At 39.0% G+C, this 23,228-nt stretch overlaps 1 protein-coding gene across 2 annotated transcripts in view; it reads right to left on the bottom strand.

Annotated features, from left to right (window-relative positions):
• Nucleotides 1-487: 487 nt before the first annotated feature.
• The window catches only part of MYO3A (myosin IIIA), a 135,877-nt gene continuing 113,136 nt past the window's right edge, over nt 488-23,228 (bottom strand). The window contains exons 29-35 of one of the 2 annotated variants that reach the window (XM_068405047.1): nt 20,100-20,223; nt 18,003-18,981; nt 17,168-17,306; nt 6,793-6,902; nt 4,276-4,316; nt 2,399-2,539; nt 488-602 (exon numbers count right to left, since the gene is read on the bottom strand). In XM_068405047.1, coding sequence (XP_068261148.1) covers nt 488-602; nt 2,399-2,539; nt 4,276-4,316; nt 6,793-6,902; nt 17,168-17,306; nt 18,003-18,981; nt 20,100-20,223 — 1,649 coding nt within the window. Of the gene's footprint in view, nt 675-2,398; nt 2,540-4,275; nt 4,317-6,792; nt 6,903-17,167; nt 17,307-18,002; nt 18,982-20,099; nt 20,224-23,228 lie in introns of both variants that reach the window. The other variant, XM_068405048.1, reaches the window with a different exon arrangement.

The raw sequence follows: 23,228 nt of genomic DNA, 5'->3' as shown, positions 1-23,228 counted from the left end.
AGAAATTCCCCTATGGTGTTCTTGTATTTTTTTTTTCCTGTAAAACAATTATTAGAAACAATAACTAAGGTTTTCTGAAGGTACATATGGGAATTTGAAAGCTTAACTAGGGAACTATAAACTAAATGATCTATTTTAATTGGATGAGACTGATGAAATGGAAAAAAGAAATAAATATGCATTGAGGAAAGTAAACTAGATGTAAGCTGCTTAACGTCTAATAATTTTAAGATGTAGCAGTGGTATCTGAAAGAAAGCTGATTTTTATATTAGGATTTTTTAAAGTACATGATATGTGACTGACAGTGTCCCTTTGAAATGGTATTGGGCTGTAAACCACAGTAATTCATATTCACATGAACACATACATTGTAAACTTGAAACATTGGAGATTTTTAAAAAAAAAGGAAGCACATGGTATAAAATGATAAAAAAGATTATGCTAATAAATGCCAAATGGCAGCAGGAACAGCAGCAGCAGCAGCAACTAGAACTGCTGGATAAGGCGCCGGCGCTGTGAGGTCTTCCGCAGCAGTCGTCTGTAGTCATAGGGATTATCTTCCATTTTACTCTCTTCCAGGGGGCTTTCTGCAACCCTCGACCTAGGGATTAAGCGCAGAAGTGTTTTAGAAATTAAAGTCAAAACATTTACCTTGGCAAACACTCCTAATCGACTGCTTAACCTCCACCCTCGGGGGAAAAAATAAAAGGAGAAAGAAAAAAAAACAACTGACTTTGCTAGGCCTCTTCCCGTGCTGCATAAAGCAGGCACCTGGGAACAAACACATTATATGCTAAAAACAGATGAACACAGAAGAACAACATGTTCTACAAAGGGGACATAATAAAAGCACATAAAAAGGTTGAGAACATGGGGGTGCTTTGCAGCAGCGTTTGACTGATGGCTACTGAACCAGATTTTCAGTTGGCGTAAATTTGTTTGCTCTGTTTTTAACCTGCCTGTGGAGCTCACTGTAAGCGTCCATCTCATTTTATTTTTTCAGATGGTAAGATGCATTTTGGAAGCCACCTCTGGCAGGCTGGAATGGTGAGCAAGATTAAAAATAAAACTCAGTTATTTAAAAAGTATATTACTCTGAAATAAGTACAAAAATTTGTAGTGTTCTACACTAAAGGTACCAGTGGTACCTACACCAGCGTCAAAGGTAAACTGCCAAATAAAAAATACTCAATGCTTCACTTCTGTAGACTGAAATGACTGTATAGACTTTACAACCAGGTGACTCCATTTGAGAGGTACAGAAATGTTTGTTAATTGCATTCATCCGCCCTCAGAGGTAACAGTGTAAATTTAAAAGTTACACGGATTTTTTTCACTATGGCTAATTAGGATGCAATCAGAGCAGCACACAGCAAAAGGTAAGAAATTCCTTTTAGTAAGCTCAGTGGCAAAATTCTCATTCATTTAAATCAGACCTCAGGGTGACAGATTTGGTGTAATTAACCACCCTAGAAATGCAATATTTTCCAAAGTAAAATGTATAGTATATGGTAATTCCCTGATATTAGTATTTTTAATTCTATGCCTTCACAACACCCTTCTAAAACTATTTTAGATCCTACCCGAAAAATGCCAAAAAATAAAATACATAAGGGGCACAAAATATTCTACGAACATTTTCTCTATTAGTACAGATACGTTTTCAAATTCAGTGATCATCCCAAGCTTAGTGTTTCCCTTAAGCCTTTGACCTAGATATTTCCCAAGTTTTTCTTACATATATGAAGACATAAATATATAAAGTTATATAAATACGTGTTTGCACATGCAATGGGCGTGGGTGCACTGGCAAGAGTGAGGATATGAATTTCCTTAGCTCAGTAGAGGTCACCCTCTATGAAGTCCATGTGGGGAGAGAGGAGGTTGAGCAAACCCTTCCTCCCTTTAGGTCTTTTCTCCTGGCTGTCCACCTTGGTGGAGTCCACTACAGGCTATAAACACATACACGGGCACAGAACAGCAGGAAAAGGAGGCCGTCAAGCTGGTGTCTCATCTGCAGAAAGCAGGATGAAAGTTCTGCGCACATCCACCCTATTTAAAGCCTAACTGAGTCAGAAATACAAGTTTTAGGTTCTGCTTTAGTTTAATTTCATTTTAGGTCAGAGATTTACAGCAGATGTCTGTCCATCTCATCGGGCACTTGGGAAGCCAAAAACTAGCAGGTAGGCTGAACACCAATCATACTAGCATTTGTCCCTGCTGCATGAAGATGGGAAATTTTCAGCTATACATTTTACAAGTTAATTTGGCAAGCTTCCATGAAAAAAAAAGATTTATGTCTAATTTAAAAAGTGTATCTTTCTTTTTATGAATCTTTTGAATATCTCAGCAAGGATATGTAACATTTATTTTTCATTATTGTTTTGTATGAATTACCGCTCAGTAGCTCTTAAAACTGAAGTCCTACGCTCAACTGGGTGTCTCTTCTTTCTTGTGGTAGAACTGCTCTCCTTTGAGGTGGAATCAGTAGATGAAATTTCTTGGTAGTAGATATCTAAATCTAGCACTTTGCTCAGGCTGTCAATAAATAGGTACATTAAGTTAACAGTTTCACTTTTCAGTTTTATATTCAACATTCCAAAATAAGGCAAATATCATTATTAGTTGTGTTTATGTGTGGAGGATCTAAGAAAAAATATATATAAGCCCAAGAAATCAGTCTCTGAAATGTGACTGCTGTACCATGCAGATATTGAGAATTTTGAAATGCTAAATACTTTTAGACGTTCATAAAGTAGACATATATGACTGAAATTGTTTGGGTTTGCCATTATACTCAATGGAGAGACATTTTAATGGTATAATTAATCTGACCTATTTTAGGTATCTCTTTGAGCAAGAGATGAATCATTTTCCTAAAGACGATTATTTTTTTCTTTGAGTACAAGAAGAGAGTCTAAAGCAACTAGTTCAGATATCGGTGTCAATAATGCAGTTGTCTGTTATTTTGTTAGATGAATGCTATCCAGGGTATCATATGTACAGAAAAAACCAATCCCAACATCCAGTTTAGAATGGCTAGGGAAAAAATAATATCCTAAAAGCAACCTGAAAAAAAAAGTTCAGAATTCAGTTCTCACATTGGTAGAAACCAGAAGTAACTCATTGATTTTAGTTGCTATGTTCTACTCATACAGAGTCAGCACATGAAAGAAGATGCAGTCATGGAACTCGTTAACTAGATTTAAGATGAGTGAAACCTAACTGAGGCCAAATGAGAGAAAACAGTAGATTTGGATTGATTTTTTTTTTTTTTGCTGAACAGGAGACAACAATAGATGTGAGTTTTTTCAGGATCCAAATGACATCTGAAGAAGAGCTGTAACAGACTAGACATGGGGGACATGGAAATTAAGTGAATCCTTTAAGTGGTGGCATAATCAAGTGCAATTTAAACTGTGGCTGAATAAAGCTAGATGCCGTGAGTACATATTATGTGCATATAATGTCATGTAACTTCCTTTAAGATACATATTTTAGATACAGAGTTTGTATTCTACAACCTCAGCCAAGGATAGTGCTAAAAGCCCATTCATCTTGCATCTATGACCAGGGCAGCATAGCACACACGCTATAGTACCATAGCAATGTCACTGGGGAGCAGCAAAAAAGCTTAAGTATAGAAACACAACTAAAAAGCTATGATGTATGTCAGGAGCTGTGAACCAGTTCTACAGCACATGTAAGGATGTAAGATACAGAAGGGCAGAATATATATATTGCTTCCTTTACTTCCGCAGAGATCCACCAAAATAGGTTAGTTACACTGTGAAGAAAAGGCTTCTGGTTGAAATTTCAATGACTACTTTTCTTTACCTGTTATTAATAATTATTGTTTTATTTTTTTATGATCTATTTCCAAACAGTCATATATTTTTTAGGAGACAATTTTAGCAGTCTGAGTTTTTGCTAACAAAAAAGAGTTGGTTGCTCATTTGCTTTGACTGGAATTTTAAGCACCTTCAATTATTTTCTGTGTCAGAACTATCTTTGATGTGGACCTTATCTTAACTTATTATTATGCTTGTGTTGCCATGGTAAAGGGCCATGCTGTAGTAAAACTGAATGACTGAATTCTATAATGGATTTTTGTCACTGAAAATTGCATATTTTAACTTTGTATACAATGTCCTTCCTGCGAATCACCAAATTACCATGCTTTTTTAATGCTTTATTCTCCTGGTTGAAGTACAGCTAAGAACTATTTCTAGAATACTAAAATGACAATAGTGAGATAATGAAAAAAAAAATACCTTTCTTTTCTTGGTTTCCGTTTTTCGTCTTGTATTGATTTCTAAGAAAATACAAAGTAATAAAAAAATACTAAAAGGAAAGCTTATGCAAAGATACAGTTCATCAATGTGTTACGTAGAAGAGTGTTGTATATTTTTTTTTGTTAAAAGAAAATATAGAGAGTCTAATTTGCTGAGAAAGTGCCCCAGAAAAATCTCTTTTCAGAATCTTTGAGACTGAGAATGGGATTAGCATTGTTACTCACAAATTTCAGTTGCCATACTGTGAAAAAAAGCTAAAGTAATCAAGATCAGAACAAAAAAGGAGATCTAAAACTTTCAGATATCTATAGTTGTTTTTTAATGAAGTTGACAACACTATCTCACTGAGGCAAATTTACTGTGATGCCATGAGAATTTCCATGTATACAGGCAACAAACACAGTGGGAGCAGGCATAATCCTCTCATTAATGTCAATGCAGTCTTGTAACAGGTTTTAGTATAACAAAATGGACACTTAAAAAGCAGTATACTAGGTGGCAAAAGCACCTTTAGAATAAAAAACATACAGAAATGCAGAGGAGAGAGATTTATAGGGAATGTGAATAATTTCTTATCTCTAATAGATTTCTGTCCCTACAGCCAAAACAATGCTTAAGCATCACACTTCAAAAGCAGTATTTTTAAGTGCAGATGGTCTTAATTTTGGTCTTAATCATGTTTCTTGCAAATGAGTGAAAACCCTCTAGAATTAGTGAATTGTACCACTGCAAAGCCACTGAGAACCAGAAATCCTGATGGACAGACACTTCTTATGCAGGTAAATGCACAAGATATATAATTTCAAAATGTTAGGCTGATCTAAAGAAAAAACTCTGAAATGAACTTTCAGTGCCTTCTATGAACAGTGGGCTATTGTCAGACTTCCTTTATACCTGGGTGCCACTTTAGCTCATTTGATATGCAAGGAGATGAGTCAGAATGGAAGATGTCTAATTAATATCTGTAACATCGTGAGAGAAAAATCTGTTTTTGCAGAAGACAGAGGAAATTTTTCAAAAAATGCACTCATACTGTGTGCCTTCACTTTCAGGTGGTCTGGGCTTGATAATCATCTGTGAATACCTGCAGGTCACAGAGATTTTTAATAAACTAGAAAATTCATGATAGCTGGAGAAGCTGACTACCCTCAAGGCAGAGCTCAATGACTTGCCCAAGGTCTAAGAATTTAAGAACTAGCAGGTCTCCTTCTAAGCTTCAGTGTATAGATATTTATACTGAACATTTCCCTTACCAGTGTTAGCAAGACAGGCTTCTCTTTTTCATGACTTCTGGAAAAATACAACTAAGTGAAGGTAATATCGATTAATACCTTGAAAAACTGCTGCTAAAAATTTGCTTAAAAATTCCCCAGCATTACTGCAGCTTCTGTTCACACTGATGGGACGGCTGTTTTCTGATATGGAGCTGGCCATGTAACAAATAAGCTTTCAGAAAATACTATGTTCCTGGCTGTATAGTCTCAGCTTTCTAAATATGCATTTACTTCAGAACTACACTTCACCTCAGAAATTTCCTAATGCAGAATTCAGTGTCATGCCTTTCATTTCAGTCCTTTATCTCACCAATCTTGCTTTCACAAAACAAATCTTATTCTTACATGCCAATTTATTTTTAAGAATATAATTTCTTTTCAGAATATCACCATTCCAAAGCTGTGTTATTTCAAAGTCCCCATAATAAAACATAGCCGTATTTTTCTTTTTTGGTATGCCAGACACAGCTCTCCCTAAAGGCCCTGGTGACACCTTCTGTTGAAAGGAGAAGCAATTGCTACGGTTAGTTTATTAGCCGGGCTCTCACTGGCTGTTAAAATAGGTCACTAAGATACAGGCACCTCAAGCCAATAAGTTTAATTGCTTTTTTGCTGGAACTGCTTTCTGAGCTGCTTTTACATTTTCTTTCTTTCTGCTTACTTTCTTGCTTTTTTTTTTTTCTGTATTTAAGGGCGCTGAAGTCAAGAATGGAAAGCAGCCCTTGGTATCTGAACTTGGACCAAAGGCTATATATAGAGACAATCAAATCCATTAGTCTCCTGAGCTGTTGGTATTTGCCAATTTCTTCATAATCACAATCTGACACATTTGTAAAAGAAGTTACAGTGTGCATACTAATACAGCCTATTTTGATATTTGCTCTCTCTGCAAGATCAAGCACTAATTTAGACACTCAAAATAGCTCTCCGAATGAACCTGTTTCTCTCTCGTGACTTACAAAGAAACTACGGGGACCAGGCACTTAATTTGGGTATTGAAAGTATAAATGCTGCTTATGCATATAATGAATGATCAGGGTAACTCTGAATCTTAAAAATTTCAAATCTAGTTTGAAATGTGAAGTTTGTGGCCTGCCTCCTTTCAGCAGGGCACAGCTTTTATTTTATATTAGAAATGAATACAGGGAATCGGGCAATTAGAAATAAAGTTTAGGTGGGAATTATCTGGCAGTCTTAGCCCATGAAAGCTTGCTATACTCACATGTATTAGAGTGTAGTAGGTGGAGTCTTCTGGATTATTTAATGCCTTAGGCTTTCGTGGCCTCCTTGGGGGTCTTTGCATTGGGTGAGAGTCTTCTACGTTGGCCACAGCTGTAAAAAAGCAGAAGATAGCAATACTTATTTCTTCACAGAACGGGAGACTTTTACAAAACCAGGAGAGAATTTCACCAAAGAGAGCAAAAAAATCCATGTAGCCACTTTTACTGCTTGCAGTAACTCAAGAAAGCAACTGTTTGGGGCATTTCCATGACCAGACTGGAAGAGGGAGTGGGTTTATCCATTTGAGTCCTGACTACCACATGGACACATGGCACGTAACGAATGTCAGGCTGGAACAGCCCAGCAGTCTGCCCGGCACAGGCTTCTCCTTCTGAAAAGGGCTGATGCTCCACATTCAGAAAAGGCCTCTGAAGGGTAACGGCTACTGGAAGGCTACCATCTCATAACAGGGACCTGGGTGGCGGGGATGATATTTTTTCAGATTCAAGTCAATCATTAAGGTGCCGAATGAGGGAACTAGCATTAGACCTCTGACTCAGAGGTTAGTCCTCTACATCATCATGGTATAGATTCTCCCCAGGGTCTCCTGCTGAGGCTGCTCTGTTTCAAGCTAGGTTAATGGTTGGACTTGATGATCTTAAGGGTCCTTTCCAACCAAAATGATTCCATGATTCTACGTACCACTAGGCAACACAGCGTGACGATGTCCATCGCATCCAGTGTAATCTAGTTTAGTGTCCTCAACTTCTGGTCTATTTCTACAAAAACTTTCTGCAAACATGCAAAAAATGTTTTAATCCTAATGGAAATGAAATCAAGATTTTAACACAAAATGGAACTGCTGTCCTACGGCAGTTTCCAAACTCAGAGTTAGACACTGACTTGTGGGTTACACTGGCTGGCACATGGAGAACTAGGCAAATATCTTGGATATTGCTTGCGAAAAATCTATATGCAGTTCTGACAGTGCTAAGATATAGGGCTGCTAAGGGTTCATAGGCTCATAGGTTCTGAGACCACAGAACTGAGTCTGGGGGGCTGCGGAACCACAAATGTACAGCGTGGTTAGCACGATCACCTTACATTCAGCTTCAGCTACAGGAAAGGTTAATAAGGGGCTATGGCAATTCCTTCATGATGAAGGAGGGGGTTGCAGGGCAGCAAAACACCTATGACAGAGACGGGTCATAGGGACACACACAGGGTGACGAATGAAGTCACAGCATAAGGTCTAGGCATGGTGAACCGTGTGTCCAGGTATATTGCATTATGCAGTGAGGTTTTAGATTGTCCTTGTCCCATCACAAAAATATTCAGAAGACAGTCCATGAGAAAAAACATCTGCTTACGCACAAATGAATATAGTGTAAGGGTGGAATGAGGATCTAGCTCCCAATGAATTACTGAAGTGTGTTCTGCTGCTCTAATCCTCACTCACATGAAGTGACTTTGACTCCATAACCCCAATGTGCTAACTACATGTGATTGAGTCTTAGAAGAAAGAATGTATTTTGTTCTCTAATGATCACCAGAAACCCTTTTACATGATAAAAATAAAAACTCCCCTATGTACATCAGACATCTTTTTAATTAAGGAGGTGGCACAATCATTTAAAATGAGAAAGAGTCAGTAATATATCAGTGTTGACTTCTGCAAAATTAGCTGTGTAAGTTTTTTGTTATGTGTGATAAATAAAGGCTTGTAAAGGTCATAGGTATACAGAGGAGGCAGGATGGATAATGTTAATTTAAATTGTAGTTGGATAATGATTGCATTTATTGTTTTAGTTTCATATCTGAAATGCAGACTGCTTCTCATGTAATGAATGAACAAGTATCTTTAGCATTTTGGACTTAAGAGAACAATGGTGTTTTTCTAAGCCAGGGTACAGATAATTCATGTTAAACAATGAAATTTAGATGCAATAAATTCATTTCAGCAACCTATATTAAATATAAATTACATTCTTTGATTTGAATAGGTACAGCAGGTCTGACTGTGCTCTTATGTGGGCTGCTGTTTCCCTGCTGCATTTCAAATGGGACACCATCTGAGTTTCCATTTGTGACAGAGTAGAGGCACATCTTCCCTATTTAATTTTAAACAAATCAGGAGCTTAAACTGGAAACAATACCTTAAAAAGAACCCTTAAAATTCACTGTAGTTGAACTGGAACACCTAACCCCTTGTCTGTAGGACATTTTCAAAAATTGTGTCAAAGATCATGACTACATGAATATCTGGAAAAAGAAAATGAAGCCAAATTGGGGGCTTTAGGAAAATCCCAAGGAAAAGGCTCTCATAATACCTAAGAATTTTTTATTGTCCCCTAAGAATTCATCACTATGTATGCTGTTACATTACTTAATTCATCACTGTCAAACACGTAAAGTATTATCGTGTTCTAGATTACAATTATTCCAACTGAAATTACTTGTATACTTCTTGCGTGTGCCCTGCAAAGATGACTCCTCTTACATTCAAAAAACATCATTTTGACAATGATAAGGGTTTCAGTAAAAAAAAGCTTTTCATATTGGCTCATGCGTTGTACATATGTATGAGCTATGCAAAAAAATTGAGGAGACAGAAATACCATGTTGGGGCAGACAGCCTTCTAAGCTTGGACCTCCATCGTTCCTTTTTAAAATTACAGAGGGCTGAAAATGCAACTCTGAGTTTTGTCTCCAAATTACACAGTAAGTAAAAAATAGTTTGATGGGTTTAGCTTACTTTGTTTCACCTGTGAAACAGAAAGTGAACCTGTGATTTCCTTCTGCACTTAGATTTGTGTGTTCAGTGCTACTGAAATAAAGCTGATGTGGTAGTTCCTTGTATTGGATAATTCACTGCACAAAGTAAAATTTGCTTTTTCATTAGTTGCTGATAATTCCAGAAATCATTTACTTAGTAGAGTTAAAGGTGGAAGGCAAATTAGATACACAAGCCTGATAAATGGTGAGTTTGATGTGCTTGTTTTCCAGATGGCCTATACCTTTCTGCAGTAGGCAATGAAGCAGAAAGGAGGAGTAAAATAATTCACTTATTAACAGGCCAATTATGTTGCTTCTTGAGTCTATTACAAAGAAAAGGTTTTTATTGAAGCTCAGTCTCTCCATAGTAAAATATCTTATAGCCTGTTTTTCCTTAAGACTTCAAATATCTTTAGCAAGATCTGGCCATGTGCTTTATACGTAAAAGGAAAACTGATGCTTTCTATCTAACAAACGTTTAAATACATACGTTAAAACATTGATATGAAAACCACTCTCAACAGTAGCTGTCAAAGCAGTTTGGAAATATCAGGTTGGCCCTATCAATGACCTCAAGTTGCATCAGGGGAGGTTTAGATTGGATATCAGGAAAAATTTCTTCACTGAAAGGGTTTTCAAGCATTGGAACAGGCTGCCCAGGGAAGTGGTGGAGTCACCATCCCTGGAGGTATTTAAAAGGTGAGTAGGTGTGGTGGTTAGGGACATGGTTTAGTGCTGGGCTTGGCAGTGTTAGGTTAATGGTTGGACTCGATGATCTTAAAGGTCCTTTCCAACCAAAATGATTCTGTGATTCTATGATTCTTTGATCCCTACCCTACTAGCAGGGTAAATGAGATGCACAAAGTGAGACCCACTGAGACTTGCTTAAGGTTACATCCCTGTTAGTCATTAGCACAGCTAAGGAGCTGGCCTGAAGGACCATGCTGAGACTCCCGGCTCTGCAGCCAGCCCATGCTCTACGGTTACGTCTACCTGCACAGGTGCTGTCAGTGCTGCGACACATTCCTGTGCCTTAGAAGCAATCCATAGGAGAAACTGGAAACAAAAACTTTTGATGCTACACAGACATTCCTTTTTAAAGGTTTTACCAACAGGAAGGCGAGCTGAACAAGTTGAAAGGGAGAAGGATTTTCCTCAAACTGCAGTCAAGAGAAAGAGGTTTTATTCTTGTGACATGGATGCTTTGCTTTTGAACCTTAGCAGTGAATGTCAGCCATGCTGTAACCCATTCCCAGGAAGTTATCTCCCTCTGTTGCCCAAACCTGAAGCAGACTGTCAAAACATACATTTGAACAAGTGATAATGGAAAGAAAAATCAAGGTCATTCTCCAAGAGAATGAACGAATTAGAGTTAAGGGTCAGCAAAGGTGTGTGAATGTGGCTGCTAGGTAACATTAAAGAAGGTTTAGCAAATCTATGGAAAATTCCTTATTCCTATCAGTATCTCAGATAGCTCCTTTAACACTACGTCAGTCGCACGCACGCTCTTTGACTCTACGGTGTTCAGTTACAAGGTATTACTACTTTCATACTCAGTCCTCACTGAAAGCTCCAAATACTCTCAAAAAATAAGAAAAGGGGGAATGAAATTTAGGACCAGCTCATTTAATGTATGTGTATCCTGAACACCAACACAGACTATGGAAACTGCGGAGAGATGCATGTGCTTGAAACATTCAAGTATGAGGAAGAAATGCTTGAATAAAGATGAGTCAGTATCAACAGCCCTTTAGGTTGAACTGTGTCTGCGCATTCTGACATAAAAAGATAAGCTTGGAAGACAACAATCTCAAGGAATCAACATCCATGGATGCTAATGTAAATTAATGTGTGACTTACAACAGATCTTATACTGAAGACTGGAGAAATAGTGTGGTTACAGCTGTGATAAGCATCTAAGTGATGAAAGGTCTCTATTTATTAGGCCACCTGCAGAAACAGATAAACCTGTCTTCAGGTCATTTAAGTGAAATGTTACATGTTTGATTCAGTGCTGTTTCACATCTTACGGGGACAGGAGGTATAAAGCCACGCTCAGAATAAAGCAGGAAGGAAAACAAAAGTAAGACCAGTAATTGTATGGGTTTTCTAGAGGGGCTTGGAAGTAACCAGAAAAATGCAAATATAGTAACTGGAATTCCAGGACTTGATAATGAGAAGTGAACAGCTATTACTTCTTACAACGTTTATGTGCATACCTTTTTAATTGTACACAGTATGAGGATGTAATTACTCATTTGGGATTTGCACATAGAAAAGCACTGCTCTTTGACATTCTGGTTAGTAATTTTTAGGCATTGTTTTTTCATGGGATGTTTACCACAGCCAGATTCGGCAATTACAGTTGATGGGTGCAAATGCTTAGCAATCTGGAGAAAACAAAGCGATTATTCTGGCACGGACCTAGAACTAAGAACTGCAAGAGACTGAGAACTTTCTGATTGCACACTGCAGGAGCTGAGAGAGTTTGATCTCTCGCGCCTCAGTCCTGCTAGCCCCACTGAGGGAAGCAGTTTCATTCCCTGGCTGACACTAATACTCTCATTTTGGAGAGTCAGGTGACCTGGGATTATTGCTATTTAGGAGAGGATGTTTAAGGAAACTGTCTGTACTCCATTTCTGTGACCTCTCAAATCTTATGCTCTGCATGGATCTGACCAGCTCCCAAGACAGATCTACATGCTGGCTGCATGGTGTCCAAAGGGCCACTCCAGTAGCTGAGAATGACCAAACAGCAGAAGCACTTGACTACCCTGCTATTCTCCAGTCCCATGCCTCGGTGCTCCCTGGCTGGCCACTCACTTGCAAAGAAGAAAGACCAGCCAGTGAACACTGCTCTGCACACCCAGTGCTACACAGGCCCCCTTTTCCTTGCAAAGGCTGCCCACAAAAACCAGGCAAATAGTGCTGTGCTAGCCTACAGCAGGAGGAATCCCGGATGAAAACCCTGCCCATCTCACTGCTTTGTGTAGCTGAAAAGGTCCTCAGCTGCACCGGAGTTCCTTGTACCATGTGAATTTCATTCCAAATACAGAAAATTATCTTCCTGAGATTTTGTACTTGAACTGTCATTTAATACTTACAAGGATGGGCGCCATTATTCATCTGGAGAAAAAAGAAAAAAATTGCTCCCATAATGATAAAATTCCCCTCACTTCAGGGTTTGACCTCAAAAAACTTGACAGTGGCTATTTGTGCGTCTATTCTGACAGCACCGTAACCCAAAGCTCACTATCAGTCCAAACGGGCAATGTTGGGATGCAGCCATTATGTTTAGCTGAATGCATTTAGCAACCAAATATAACCCACTCGGAAATTCGAGCCACAGGGAATATTGTTTATCCCAGGAACCTTGTGCAGCTTGCTTTATGCATTTTTATAAATAAATTCACTTAAGAACAACTTAACCTTGTGGATTTAAGATTCATTTAACCTTTTTGCTCATATGTTCTCTAAACTGCAGGCTTTGCATTTTTATTAATAAACAGTTTTGAAAATCTGAACATTTGTTACAGTACATCATCCAGCTGCCCCACAGTTCCTCCCTTCTGTAGGTAGTAACGTAATAAAATATTTAATCAGAGGAGACAGTAAATTCTCAAACTGAACAGCGGCCACCTACCCACAGATGAAGGTGGACAAGTATTCCTATCTGGCATACAGCTATAAAATACAATTCATGTGTTACAGCTGCAAAATGATATACAAAACTAGTGAAGCTGAGGAAGAAGTGTAAATAAATGTAAATGACCGAAGTAATTACAAACAGTAAATACTAAATGATTTAAAGAACAGCTAAAGCTCAACAATCATTGCCCTCATAAGGGTAGGACAGCAAAGGTAGCCCTAGAGTGAAACCTACAGTAAAAGCATATCCTTCTTTAAATGTGTGTGTATAACTTGTACTGTAGCACATAATGTAGGCAAGAAGACAGGAAGGCTCCTCCCTGTTTAATAGATAGTGGATCACTCACCATGTCTACCTGCTTCACTTTAGCATAATAGTCTGCAGTACATTACCTCACATCTTTGTTTTATGTAGTTATCTTACTATATTGCATACAGGAAGAAAGTACGATATCCAGAATGCTGATAACTCCTGTGTAGTAGACAGTACAACCTAAAAGAACTGAACACAGGCCTATTTTTACTTTAGAGTATATTACTAAATATTCTCTACGTCTAGTTAGATCATGTTTGCTATAATAAACATCTATCTAAGTTAAGACAACACAGCTTTGTGATTGAGCTCTGAGCTCCAACCATCTCACAGGCAAGCTGGGGAATTACTGCAGTGTCTTCTCTTCCTTCAGTACCCTGTGCATTGATCATAGCTGGAAAGGAAACAGTCTTCCTGTTGTGTGAATTACATTCGAATGTAGAAAAAGAAAGTTCACATTCCACACGAAGAAAAGTCTTTCAGTGGACTGCTTAGCAGTTATAAATACGGCTCTGGGGATGTGACAAATCAGGGCTCAGGTCCCTGCTGCCATCACTCCATATCCTAGGTGAGTGGCTGAGCCTCGTGCCCACTGTCAAACTGTGTTGCAGAGAGTGAAACTTCACATCATGGAAGTGAATGGAAGACTGGCAGAACACAGTGTTTGACTAGAGCCCAGCCAGCCTTCCTTCTTGCTTTTTCAAAGTTCAATCATGTCTGGCAAAAGGCACCTTTGTTACATTTATCACGAGTAGCCACACAAGTTGTACAAGGCACTTTGGTCAACAACAGGGCACAGCAAACACAGACTATGGCTGCCCAGCTCAGACCAGCTAGGCAAGAAGGGCCAGGGAGCCAGACCGAGCTCAAAGTGTAATACTGCCTGTTGCATCAAGGGAAAGTTGGCTACAGAAAGACTGGGAACAGGAGTTCTAAGGAGAACTGGATGAGGACTGGTTTTGCAGTGGTTTGACTTACTGGAGCAGAGCATTCAAGTGAATGACTAGCTAGAGAGCAGTAAGCAGGCTGGAAGGGCTAGTTTGGTTTGAGATAGAGCAACTCGTGCTTTACAATGTTTAAGGGCAGGTATCAGCAGGTAGGACAACTTTAGCTGGCCTGTGCTTTAGTGGCACATTTCTCTGTAGTGAGTTCAGTCATAGCTTCTCAGTCAAATAGCACACACTATTCCATTTTAAAGGCAGTCACCTTTGAAAAGAGTGACTCCTCCTGAGCTCTGTATTCATCTGGTCTACATGCCAACTTGCAGCAATTTCATCAAAAACAAAGCATGTGTCCACTGTATTTATTTTGGAAAAAAAATTGCAAAAATTCTGCATGAGCCTCCTTGAAATGAGCATGCCTTGACTACAAAGTATGTTTTTATCTATCTGAATATGAGCATTCAGAATTCTCTTTTTGATGCTTCCTATTGTTTTAAAGTTATGATTACTATTGCTGACTTTTCTGCAAAAGGCAGGTAGTCAAGATAGCAAACATTCAAGTTTTGCATCCATAAGACAAAAAAGGGGGACTTGTAAGTCATCAGCATTTCTGTAAAGATTTTGCCTGATGCACAAAAGAGCTAAGTGCTGTCATGTTGCACATACAGACATTTGTTGGGAGGAAACATAAAGAAAATAAATCCTCCTTTTGTTAAGACCACACAACATCAGCTTGTAAAAAAATCTTACTTCCTTCTATTTATTAAAATGAGGCAAAAGAGCTGATTTCTTATGCAACTCAGCAACTGTTTCAGTGTTGTCTTAAAAAGCATTTTGACTTAGTTCAAAGAAATGCATGACATTTTTCATGTCATTGTTCAAGGGGATACAACACAGCACTTTCACACACTTTACCATTGAAAAAACACTGTATGACAAGATAGAGGTTTAAAGCAGAAGGACATTTTCAGAGATAAAGGGAAGTGGCTGACTGGTCACCACTTCAAGCAGGGTTGCATGCAGAGGTGACAAACTCTGGCATCCTGTAGAGCTACTTAAATTTATAGCGATGTGAAGGGTGAACTTTGCTCCATTGTGCACATGGCATGACAATACTCATACATTTTCACCCAGTTCACTTGTCTAAGTAATGAGATCTTTAATTGATAAAACAGGGATTTGTGTATTCCCTTTCCCTCTATCTACCTCTCTTCTCTAGCTTCTGCAGAAAAATATGTAAGAACCAAGAGTTATTTTCCAAAGCATGAATTTTTAATTCCTCAGGTTTATCTTGTACTGAGTTCTCTATTAAATATTGCTGATTTTTTACAAACTCATTAATGACAATCACAAGCACGGCTCTGTTTTTACTGAAAGATTATGGCACTTAGTTTTTCATTTCACATCTGTCTTCTCTTGCAGTCTTTAGTACTGGAAACAGGTTGAACTACATAGATTATCTACTAGCAGCCAGTTTACACTTAGAGGTTTAGATTTTATAAACACCAAGCCCTCATTTTAGCAGCTTGCCCATTTGAGAGGACTGCAAAGTGGGGATAAAGTACTTTTAGGATCTCTTCAACGTAGCCATGGGAACAGAAAGAAGTTTCAGCATACATGACAACTGAATCCACAATGTTATAATGAAAATAGTACAATTAGCTCTGGGCAGCAAGGGACAGTCCTGGATCTGATCCCAGCTGTGCAGAGGTCAGGAGAGATCTTCCCCAAAGGCAGTACAGTGGCATGGGATGGCACAAGTTCCCCTGCAGAAATGGAGACCCACCCAGTCATCTGTCATGTTTGTCCTCATCTTCCTCCACATCTGCGGCCCAAGACACAGGCTGAGGAAATCCCGTGTTATGTCTGTTCCAACTGAGCTTGAGCAGCTCAGACAGCTCTTTGTGGACATCTCCGTGGGGCACAGGTCTTAATGATCTGCATGCTCTGAATCCCATGTCTTCCACCTTTATTCTCCCACTACTCCTCCCCACTGCCACCTAACCTGCTCCAAGCGTGCTTGCATTTTGGGAACCCCCACTGTCCATGTTAACTGGGAAATAAATGAATTTGGAGTGTATTTTCAGAGGTAATGTCCTATTAAATGTGTGAGTTAAATGGATGTCAATTATTAATAAAATTTTACTTGTAATTTTAAGGATATACCCATCAAGATGAGTAGGAGTTACAGGTTTTGATAGCCTCAGTTGCATTTGTGGATAGCTAAAACTTTACTCACTATAAATGTGACAAACTTTGGTAAATTGTTTGACATAGTACATAAAAAAATTTGGTTTTAAAACATAGTCTCATATCTTACCAATAGCACACACAGTTGAGCAACATACGAGTAAAAAACTGCCAATGTGGCATTTTTTACTAAATAGAAGTATTTCTAGAGATGCTATGTCTAGGTCTCATAATGATTCATTCACCAATATTAAGCAGCACTGAAATAAAATACCAAGAAAAATGGTAAATATGTAAATCCTAACCAGGCCTGGATATTTCTCTGGAAACTATGCTCCAGCCACATACTGATATGGGACTTCGTATAAAAAGGAACAGCCTGAGTTATGAGAGAAGCCGGAGCTAACTCATCTACTAGTTCCCTGGCCTTTAAAAATGTGACTAGGAGTTGCTTCTTGACAGTCCTGTTTACAAATGAAAATTCTGCTAACAGTAAGGTTCAACAATACCTGACTGACAAACATGAGAAGAAAGTCGGCCATTAGCTTGCTTGTCTTTGGACAGCATCACAGGTCTCAGCTGATGTGACAATATCATTTCATTCAATTTTTGCTGCAATGCTAAGTAGTCTTCAGATAATTTTGATATCTGAAAAATATAACATAGGATTTTACATTATTATATAAATAAATATATATGTTCCAAGGTAATCAAAGGCAAAATAGTGGACTAGAGAATGAATTTAAAAGGTATTGCTCCACCTACTGCAGTGTAGGCCCCTACCACTCTTACCTCCCCATCCCCCTTAAAAAAAAAAAGAGGGGAAAAAGAAGGGAAAAAAGACACGTAGGGAACTCCACAGTGCAGCCCAGTCCTGCAGCTGCTTCACAGAGGTTCACACATGTGAGCAGAAGGTGCCTTGCTGATGCAAAATAGCTTCTATAGCTGTAGGCATACTTCTGTGCAGATGTGTGAGTCTCTGACATCGACCCAGCAACTTTTAGCTTGATTTAGAGAGACATTTCACAAGTTTACTGAATTAAGGGCCTTGCCTGGTAAATGCACATATCAACAAACAAAGGCAAAGTTTCTGCATTTAACCTAAACCAGGTTAAAACTAACATTTTTTTTGGCAGTGTTCTAACTTGGTCTTTCCCTCCTTTCTGAAAAAGGTATTTTCTCTTGCAGCCCAAAATATGGATTTTTATAGAACATTCATTACAAAATCTCAGTCTCAGTTTAGAGAGTAAAACTTTGGTGCCACTGAAGCCAGTAAAGTAACTTTGCTGTTCTGTCATTGCTCAGAGTATTACGCTCAACATACGTAGCTTATAGGCTTCTTACCTGCCGCGAAAAGGCTGCCAAATCACAAGCCTCTTTCTCTGAGTTTCCCTTCAGTGTCTTAGAGTCTTCAGCCTCCATACCAGTGCTTTCCCTATCTTTTGTCGTTTGGGGATCGTTATTTTTGACCTGTACTGCTTCTGTTGGCTCCTTTATAATTTTCTCTTGACTTTTGCAAGGTAGTTTCCCTTCTTTTCTCAGTTGTCCTCTACTTCTGTAACCCCGGTAACTGCTCTGAATAATGACCGCTGCCTTCTCTTTGTCTTCTGAACCTTGTTTTTCTGCCTCAACTTGCTTCCATGGGCCTCTTAGTGACTCTTTTCTTATCATTTCTTTACATCCTGTAGGCATCGCTGCTTCCTGTTTCAGGTGGTTTCTTTCCACATCCCTGTCAGTCCTGGGCTGGACCACAGCAGATTCTTGATTTTGCCCATCTGCACTGATCCTGCCTTGATTATCTTGCTCTTGCTGGGGACCAGGTTCAGCTGCCATTTTGAGAGAAGATTTCCTGGCCAGCGCTTCCAAAGAGGCCTGTTCTTCACCTTGACCAACATGTTCTACTGCAGGGTTCTGCTTCACAGAAGCTCCTTCTCCCTCAGTAGATGTTTTCTGTTGCTCCTGTACATTCCCTGTGTCACTGTACCCAGAGCACTCGCTGTCAGTAACAGCATCAGCTTCACCTTGAGTCTCCTCGTTTGCTGCTTCTTCCAGTGTATCATTTTGAGCTGGCTGCAGTTGTGCTTCAAGGAATTCCACAGCAGATAATTCTTCCTCTGCTATTTTTTTGCGCTGTTCCTTTATATATTTACGGACTTGGTAGCCTCTGTAATGGCTCTGAACAATGACAGCTGCTGCTTCTTCTGTTTTAGGAAGGGCACTCTTCACTCCAGCTGGACTTCCCTCATTAACTTGAAGTTTTTCTTCCCTTTCTTTTTCGCTAATGGATGCTGCATTTTCAGTTTGTTTGTTTCTAAGTGATTCCCTGAATGGAATAGAGTTTTGGGCAAAAATTATAGCTGAAGGAGATGAAGGATAGTGACAACTTTACAACTACCTTTGGTGGTGTTTGTGTACTAAATGGCAATTCGATACATTGCAACATGGGAAAGATTTAGTGCATATAGCTGGAATTAAAGACAGCAAACCAATCTCTGTCTTTCTGATGATTATTATTTCTTAAAGTGAAAAGGGATGTCCCTGTTAAACTCTTCACAGAAAATTGCTAGGGGTACAGTCTAGGCTGAATGAGAGCTGATAAAACAGTAAAGAATTAATTTAAATGTTAACAAAAATATAAGGCAGAAACTTTTTGGCACCTCAGATACGTATAAATACACACATGAATGAAAGAAAACTGCCTCAAGTCACACTAGGAAGGCAAAAAGAATTATCCTGGGCAGAGGTCCAGGTCAAATGTAAAAGACCTAGTCCCTAAACTGTCTTTGCTACCACCAATAAAACTTCAGTGCCAGGTGAAATGTGCCAACCTGTTCCTCCCCTCTAAAAGACTCTTGGCTCCTTCACAGCTGTTTTCCACCTCTCTGGACTAGTCTCCACCTACTTAAATGCTATCACTGAAAAAATGATGGTGATGAGCAAAGTGCTACTAGCTCCATTTCAGAGATTGGGACTACAACCACATTACAGAGATATTTAGAATGTGATTCACCTCAGCTAGCTTTTAGTGGTTTGATCTGAGCAAAACATCTGGGTTCCTGCCGTCATCACCTGTGCTTATCTCAAATAGTGACTTAAGATGAGAGCAGTTCCTTGCAGATGCCTGTTGCTCAGTCTTGTCTGAGCATTTTTTATGACGAGCTAGTTCCAAAAAGAGACTAGTCTACAGATTACATTAACGTTACAGGTAAGGACAATATTGTTGATCTTTCCCCTAAATATGCCTTTATTCCTTGGGCTTAAGAATATGAGAAAATTGGCTACTGACATTAAAAACCTCCACATAAATGTACATTACCTCTGCATACATATCTAGAATAATCCTAATTTGCTCCGCTTTTCATTTACATGGCTGTCCTTCAGCAGTATAGCTACTGAAAAGGTACACATTTGAGTGACTTAAGAGATAGAAAATAACACTACCTCCTCCTTTTGAAGATCTTCCTCTCCTCGTATCCCCTGTAGTGAGCCTGAATTATTATTGCTGCTTTGTTTCTTGTCTCAGTTAGTTCTTTTCTTTTCTTCCTGAGTAAGTATCCTCTGGCAACTGACACAAATTGTAATACAAAACAACCTTAGGCAACAAGCAATGTGTGTCCCACACATTTCAGAGAGTCAAATGATAACAGCATTAAGCAAAAAACAATATGGGCATATGGACCGGGGTGGTTATTATGATTACGTTTCATCTGAAATTATTCTGTCCCACAAAACATTTTTGAGATTTCAGAAAGCTGTACCCATTCTACATGAGGATACAAACAAGCTCTTTCTTTGTATTTTATTGGACTAAAGAAAATACAGGAAGATGCAGAATGAAGCAGAAACAGTGCTATAGAAGTGGCTCTAGAACATAGTGCTCTCAGCTTCATGTACCTGCTTTGCCTGATTCAGGCAATTGATGTGACTCAGCCTTTCATTTCCCTGGGAAACGCCTGATTATCAGGCTATAGAGATCACCAGGCTCTCTTCTGGCACAGGCTTGGAATTAGCTGAACATGCACTAGGTTAGAGAGAAACTGAAAATTTTATAGTTCAGCAGTTAAAGATGACTTAGCTCATGCTCCTTTTGCAAAGATTCATTATTCAAAATGAAAAAGCCCAGCATGAAAGATGTGCTAAGCTCCTCACTACCCAGCTGCACTGTGGCAAGGGCACTTGCTACTTGTGCTTTGTGGGAGGCACAAGTTCAAGTTTCCGCTCTAAACCAGGATGAGTATGTACTCAAGCATGGGTCTTCCCTGAGACATGTAGGAGCTGACTAGTCACTAGGGGCTTGATGCAGTTGCCAGTACATAGCTATCTAATGCCATCTGAAATGCTCCAGGGTAGCTAAGGCATCTACATGGAGCTGGGAGAAAGAACAAGACAGACGGGACTTTCTGGAGAAAGTTGGGTATACCACATGAAACAAAGCTGGAGGCCAAGCAAGATAACCTATGGCATCTCAAGTGACACTTGATACCAATATGGGGGCAAATGAGCTGAGCATTTGGTGGTTTTGAACAAAATGAATCTAACTCTAGGCTCTGCTGACTATAAGTTTAGACACCCAGGTCACTTTTAGGCATGTACACTGAAGTATCTTAATCAGAAACTGAATTGCATTCAGAATGTTCCTTCAAAAATTCCTGAACTTGCAAATAATTTCCTAATGGGAACTGGCAGAGTCTCCACAGTGCTGTGATTTGGACAAGTCTGCAATTCCAGGGATTCAGCACAAATCCACTAATCCCTGGCAAAATAAAAAGAATATAGTGTTTTGTCAAAATATTTCTGTTGAACTCTAATTCCAAATGCAGCACCAAGACTATGGGGATAGAGGATTCTACCCTGAGGAGATGGTAGATATGGGAGTTCTTACTCCAACTCTGCTGAGTGTTCTGCACTGCACGGAAAGGTCAAGCTCACTTAAGAATGGGAAGGGAGCATAAGCAGCCTATACTAACACATTCATGTAACTTGGTGCTAGGTTTTATTTGCTTTAGCGTTCCTTGCTCATAATTTAGCCCAACTTGGGCTCCACTAGATGCAGTGGTTCAGTGTTAGAAGCACTGTATAAAATGGACATAAATTACATCTTGATAATTGGATAAAGGAACCCAAATACTTATTGGGAGTGGCACAATTGGTTTTTATACTGCAGTCTGACAGGGCCTTAGAAAAGTGCAAATTGTAAAGCCCTTGGAATACTTCTAGAGTTTCTTGGACTTCTGAACCAATCCTCATTCCATTTTCATACAAAAGTAACTCAACAGGAGTTATTTTGAAATAAGTTACATTGTCAGTGGACATGCCGATATAAGCTAAGTCTGGCCTTTTTAGACTTATTCTAGTTCACCTTTGAAGTTTCCTGAGAACTTTGTTATGAGACAGTAGCTGTCTAAGCTTTGTTTTCAAACTGGAAGAGGAGTTTTGTATTACTTTAGAGATAAACAGGGGGGAAAAAAAAACCTGAGAGCTAAGTAAAAATGAACTTCTGTTTTGTTCTGGGTTCTTGTGCACTGAAAAAAGTTGAAATGAAATTGCACACAAGACGGAGAAGATGGACAAGAAGAAACACTGGAGAGAGAAAAGTGGTAAATTCATACTTTTGCATTTGCTAAATAACCTAATATAATTGACAACTTTCAGATGTGTAATTATTTTTGGCACATCACTGGATTTTATTCTGGTTTTAGACTGTTTTCTACACTGATAAAGTTCTACCAACTGCAGTGAAGTGCTCTTCAGTACACACTAATATCGGTTCAGTGCAATTAACAGACGCATCTGACAATGATTAAAACCAGCACTGGTGTCGGTATATACTAATGAAGGCATATCTGAGGTAGTTTAAATCTAGATAGCCTGGGTACTGGCAGCACTAGCTTATATTTGGGGTTGCCACCTTTGTAATTACTGAAAGTGCTGTGCGGATTTGTGCCAGCTGTTTTCAGACTTGTGCCTCTCTAGTTGTCCTGCTGCTGATTTCAGAGCTGCCTCAACTACATCTGGCTCGGGGACATCTCTGCAGGGACAGGGGAGACAGAAATACAGGGAGGAAAAGGGATGTCACACAGCATACATCTCAGCCCAAGGTGATTATTGCTGCAGAAGAGAAGGAATATTTTGCTAGGCTGGATTGAGCAATGGCAAAAAGAATCAGAGACATGAGTGAAATTGCAGGTTGTGGTCTTCTCAAACATAACTATTACTGATACATAACAAAACCTATTCCTAATAGAACAGCATGTACACAGACATTATATGCAGATAGTATCGTCTGGGGCTTCAACAATATCAGCTGTAACACTTTTAGACATATCAGACTAGGAGTGAAAAGGCTTGCTGTGGCATTTAACCAGCCTACTTCACAGCTGTGGAAAGTGCCTCTAAGCCACTTTGTTGTACAGGTAACGGAATACATTGACCTGTTTCAGCCACTGTATACAGATACATAACAGATAAATTATACCTCAGAATGTATAAATGAGCATAGTCAATCAGTGTAGCTAGGTAACAGCAAAGAATCTGGATCAACATATTGTGTATTAGCACACATTTCGTGGC

The sequence above is a fragment of the Nyctibius grandis genome, chromosome 7 (assembly GCF_013368605.1).
Source record: "Nyctibius grandis isolate bNycGra1 chromosome 7, bNycGra1.pri, whole genome shotgun sequence".
NCBI classification, from domain to species: domain Eukaryota; kingdom Metazoa; phylum Chordata; class Aves; order Nyctibiiformes; family Nyctibiidae; genus Nyctibius; species Nyctibius grandis.
The sequence above is the reverse complement of the archived record's forward strand: the minus strand, read 5'-3'. Positions and strand labels throughout refer to the sequence as shown.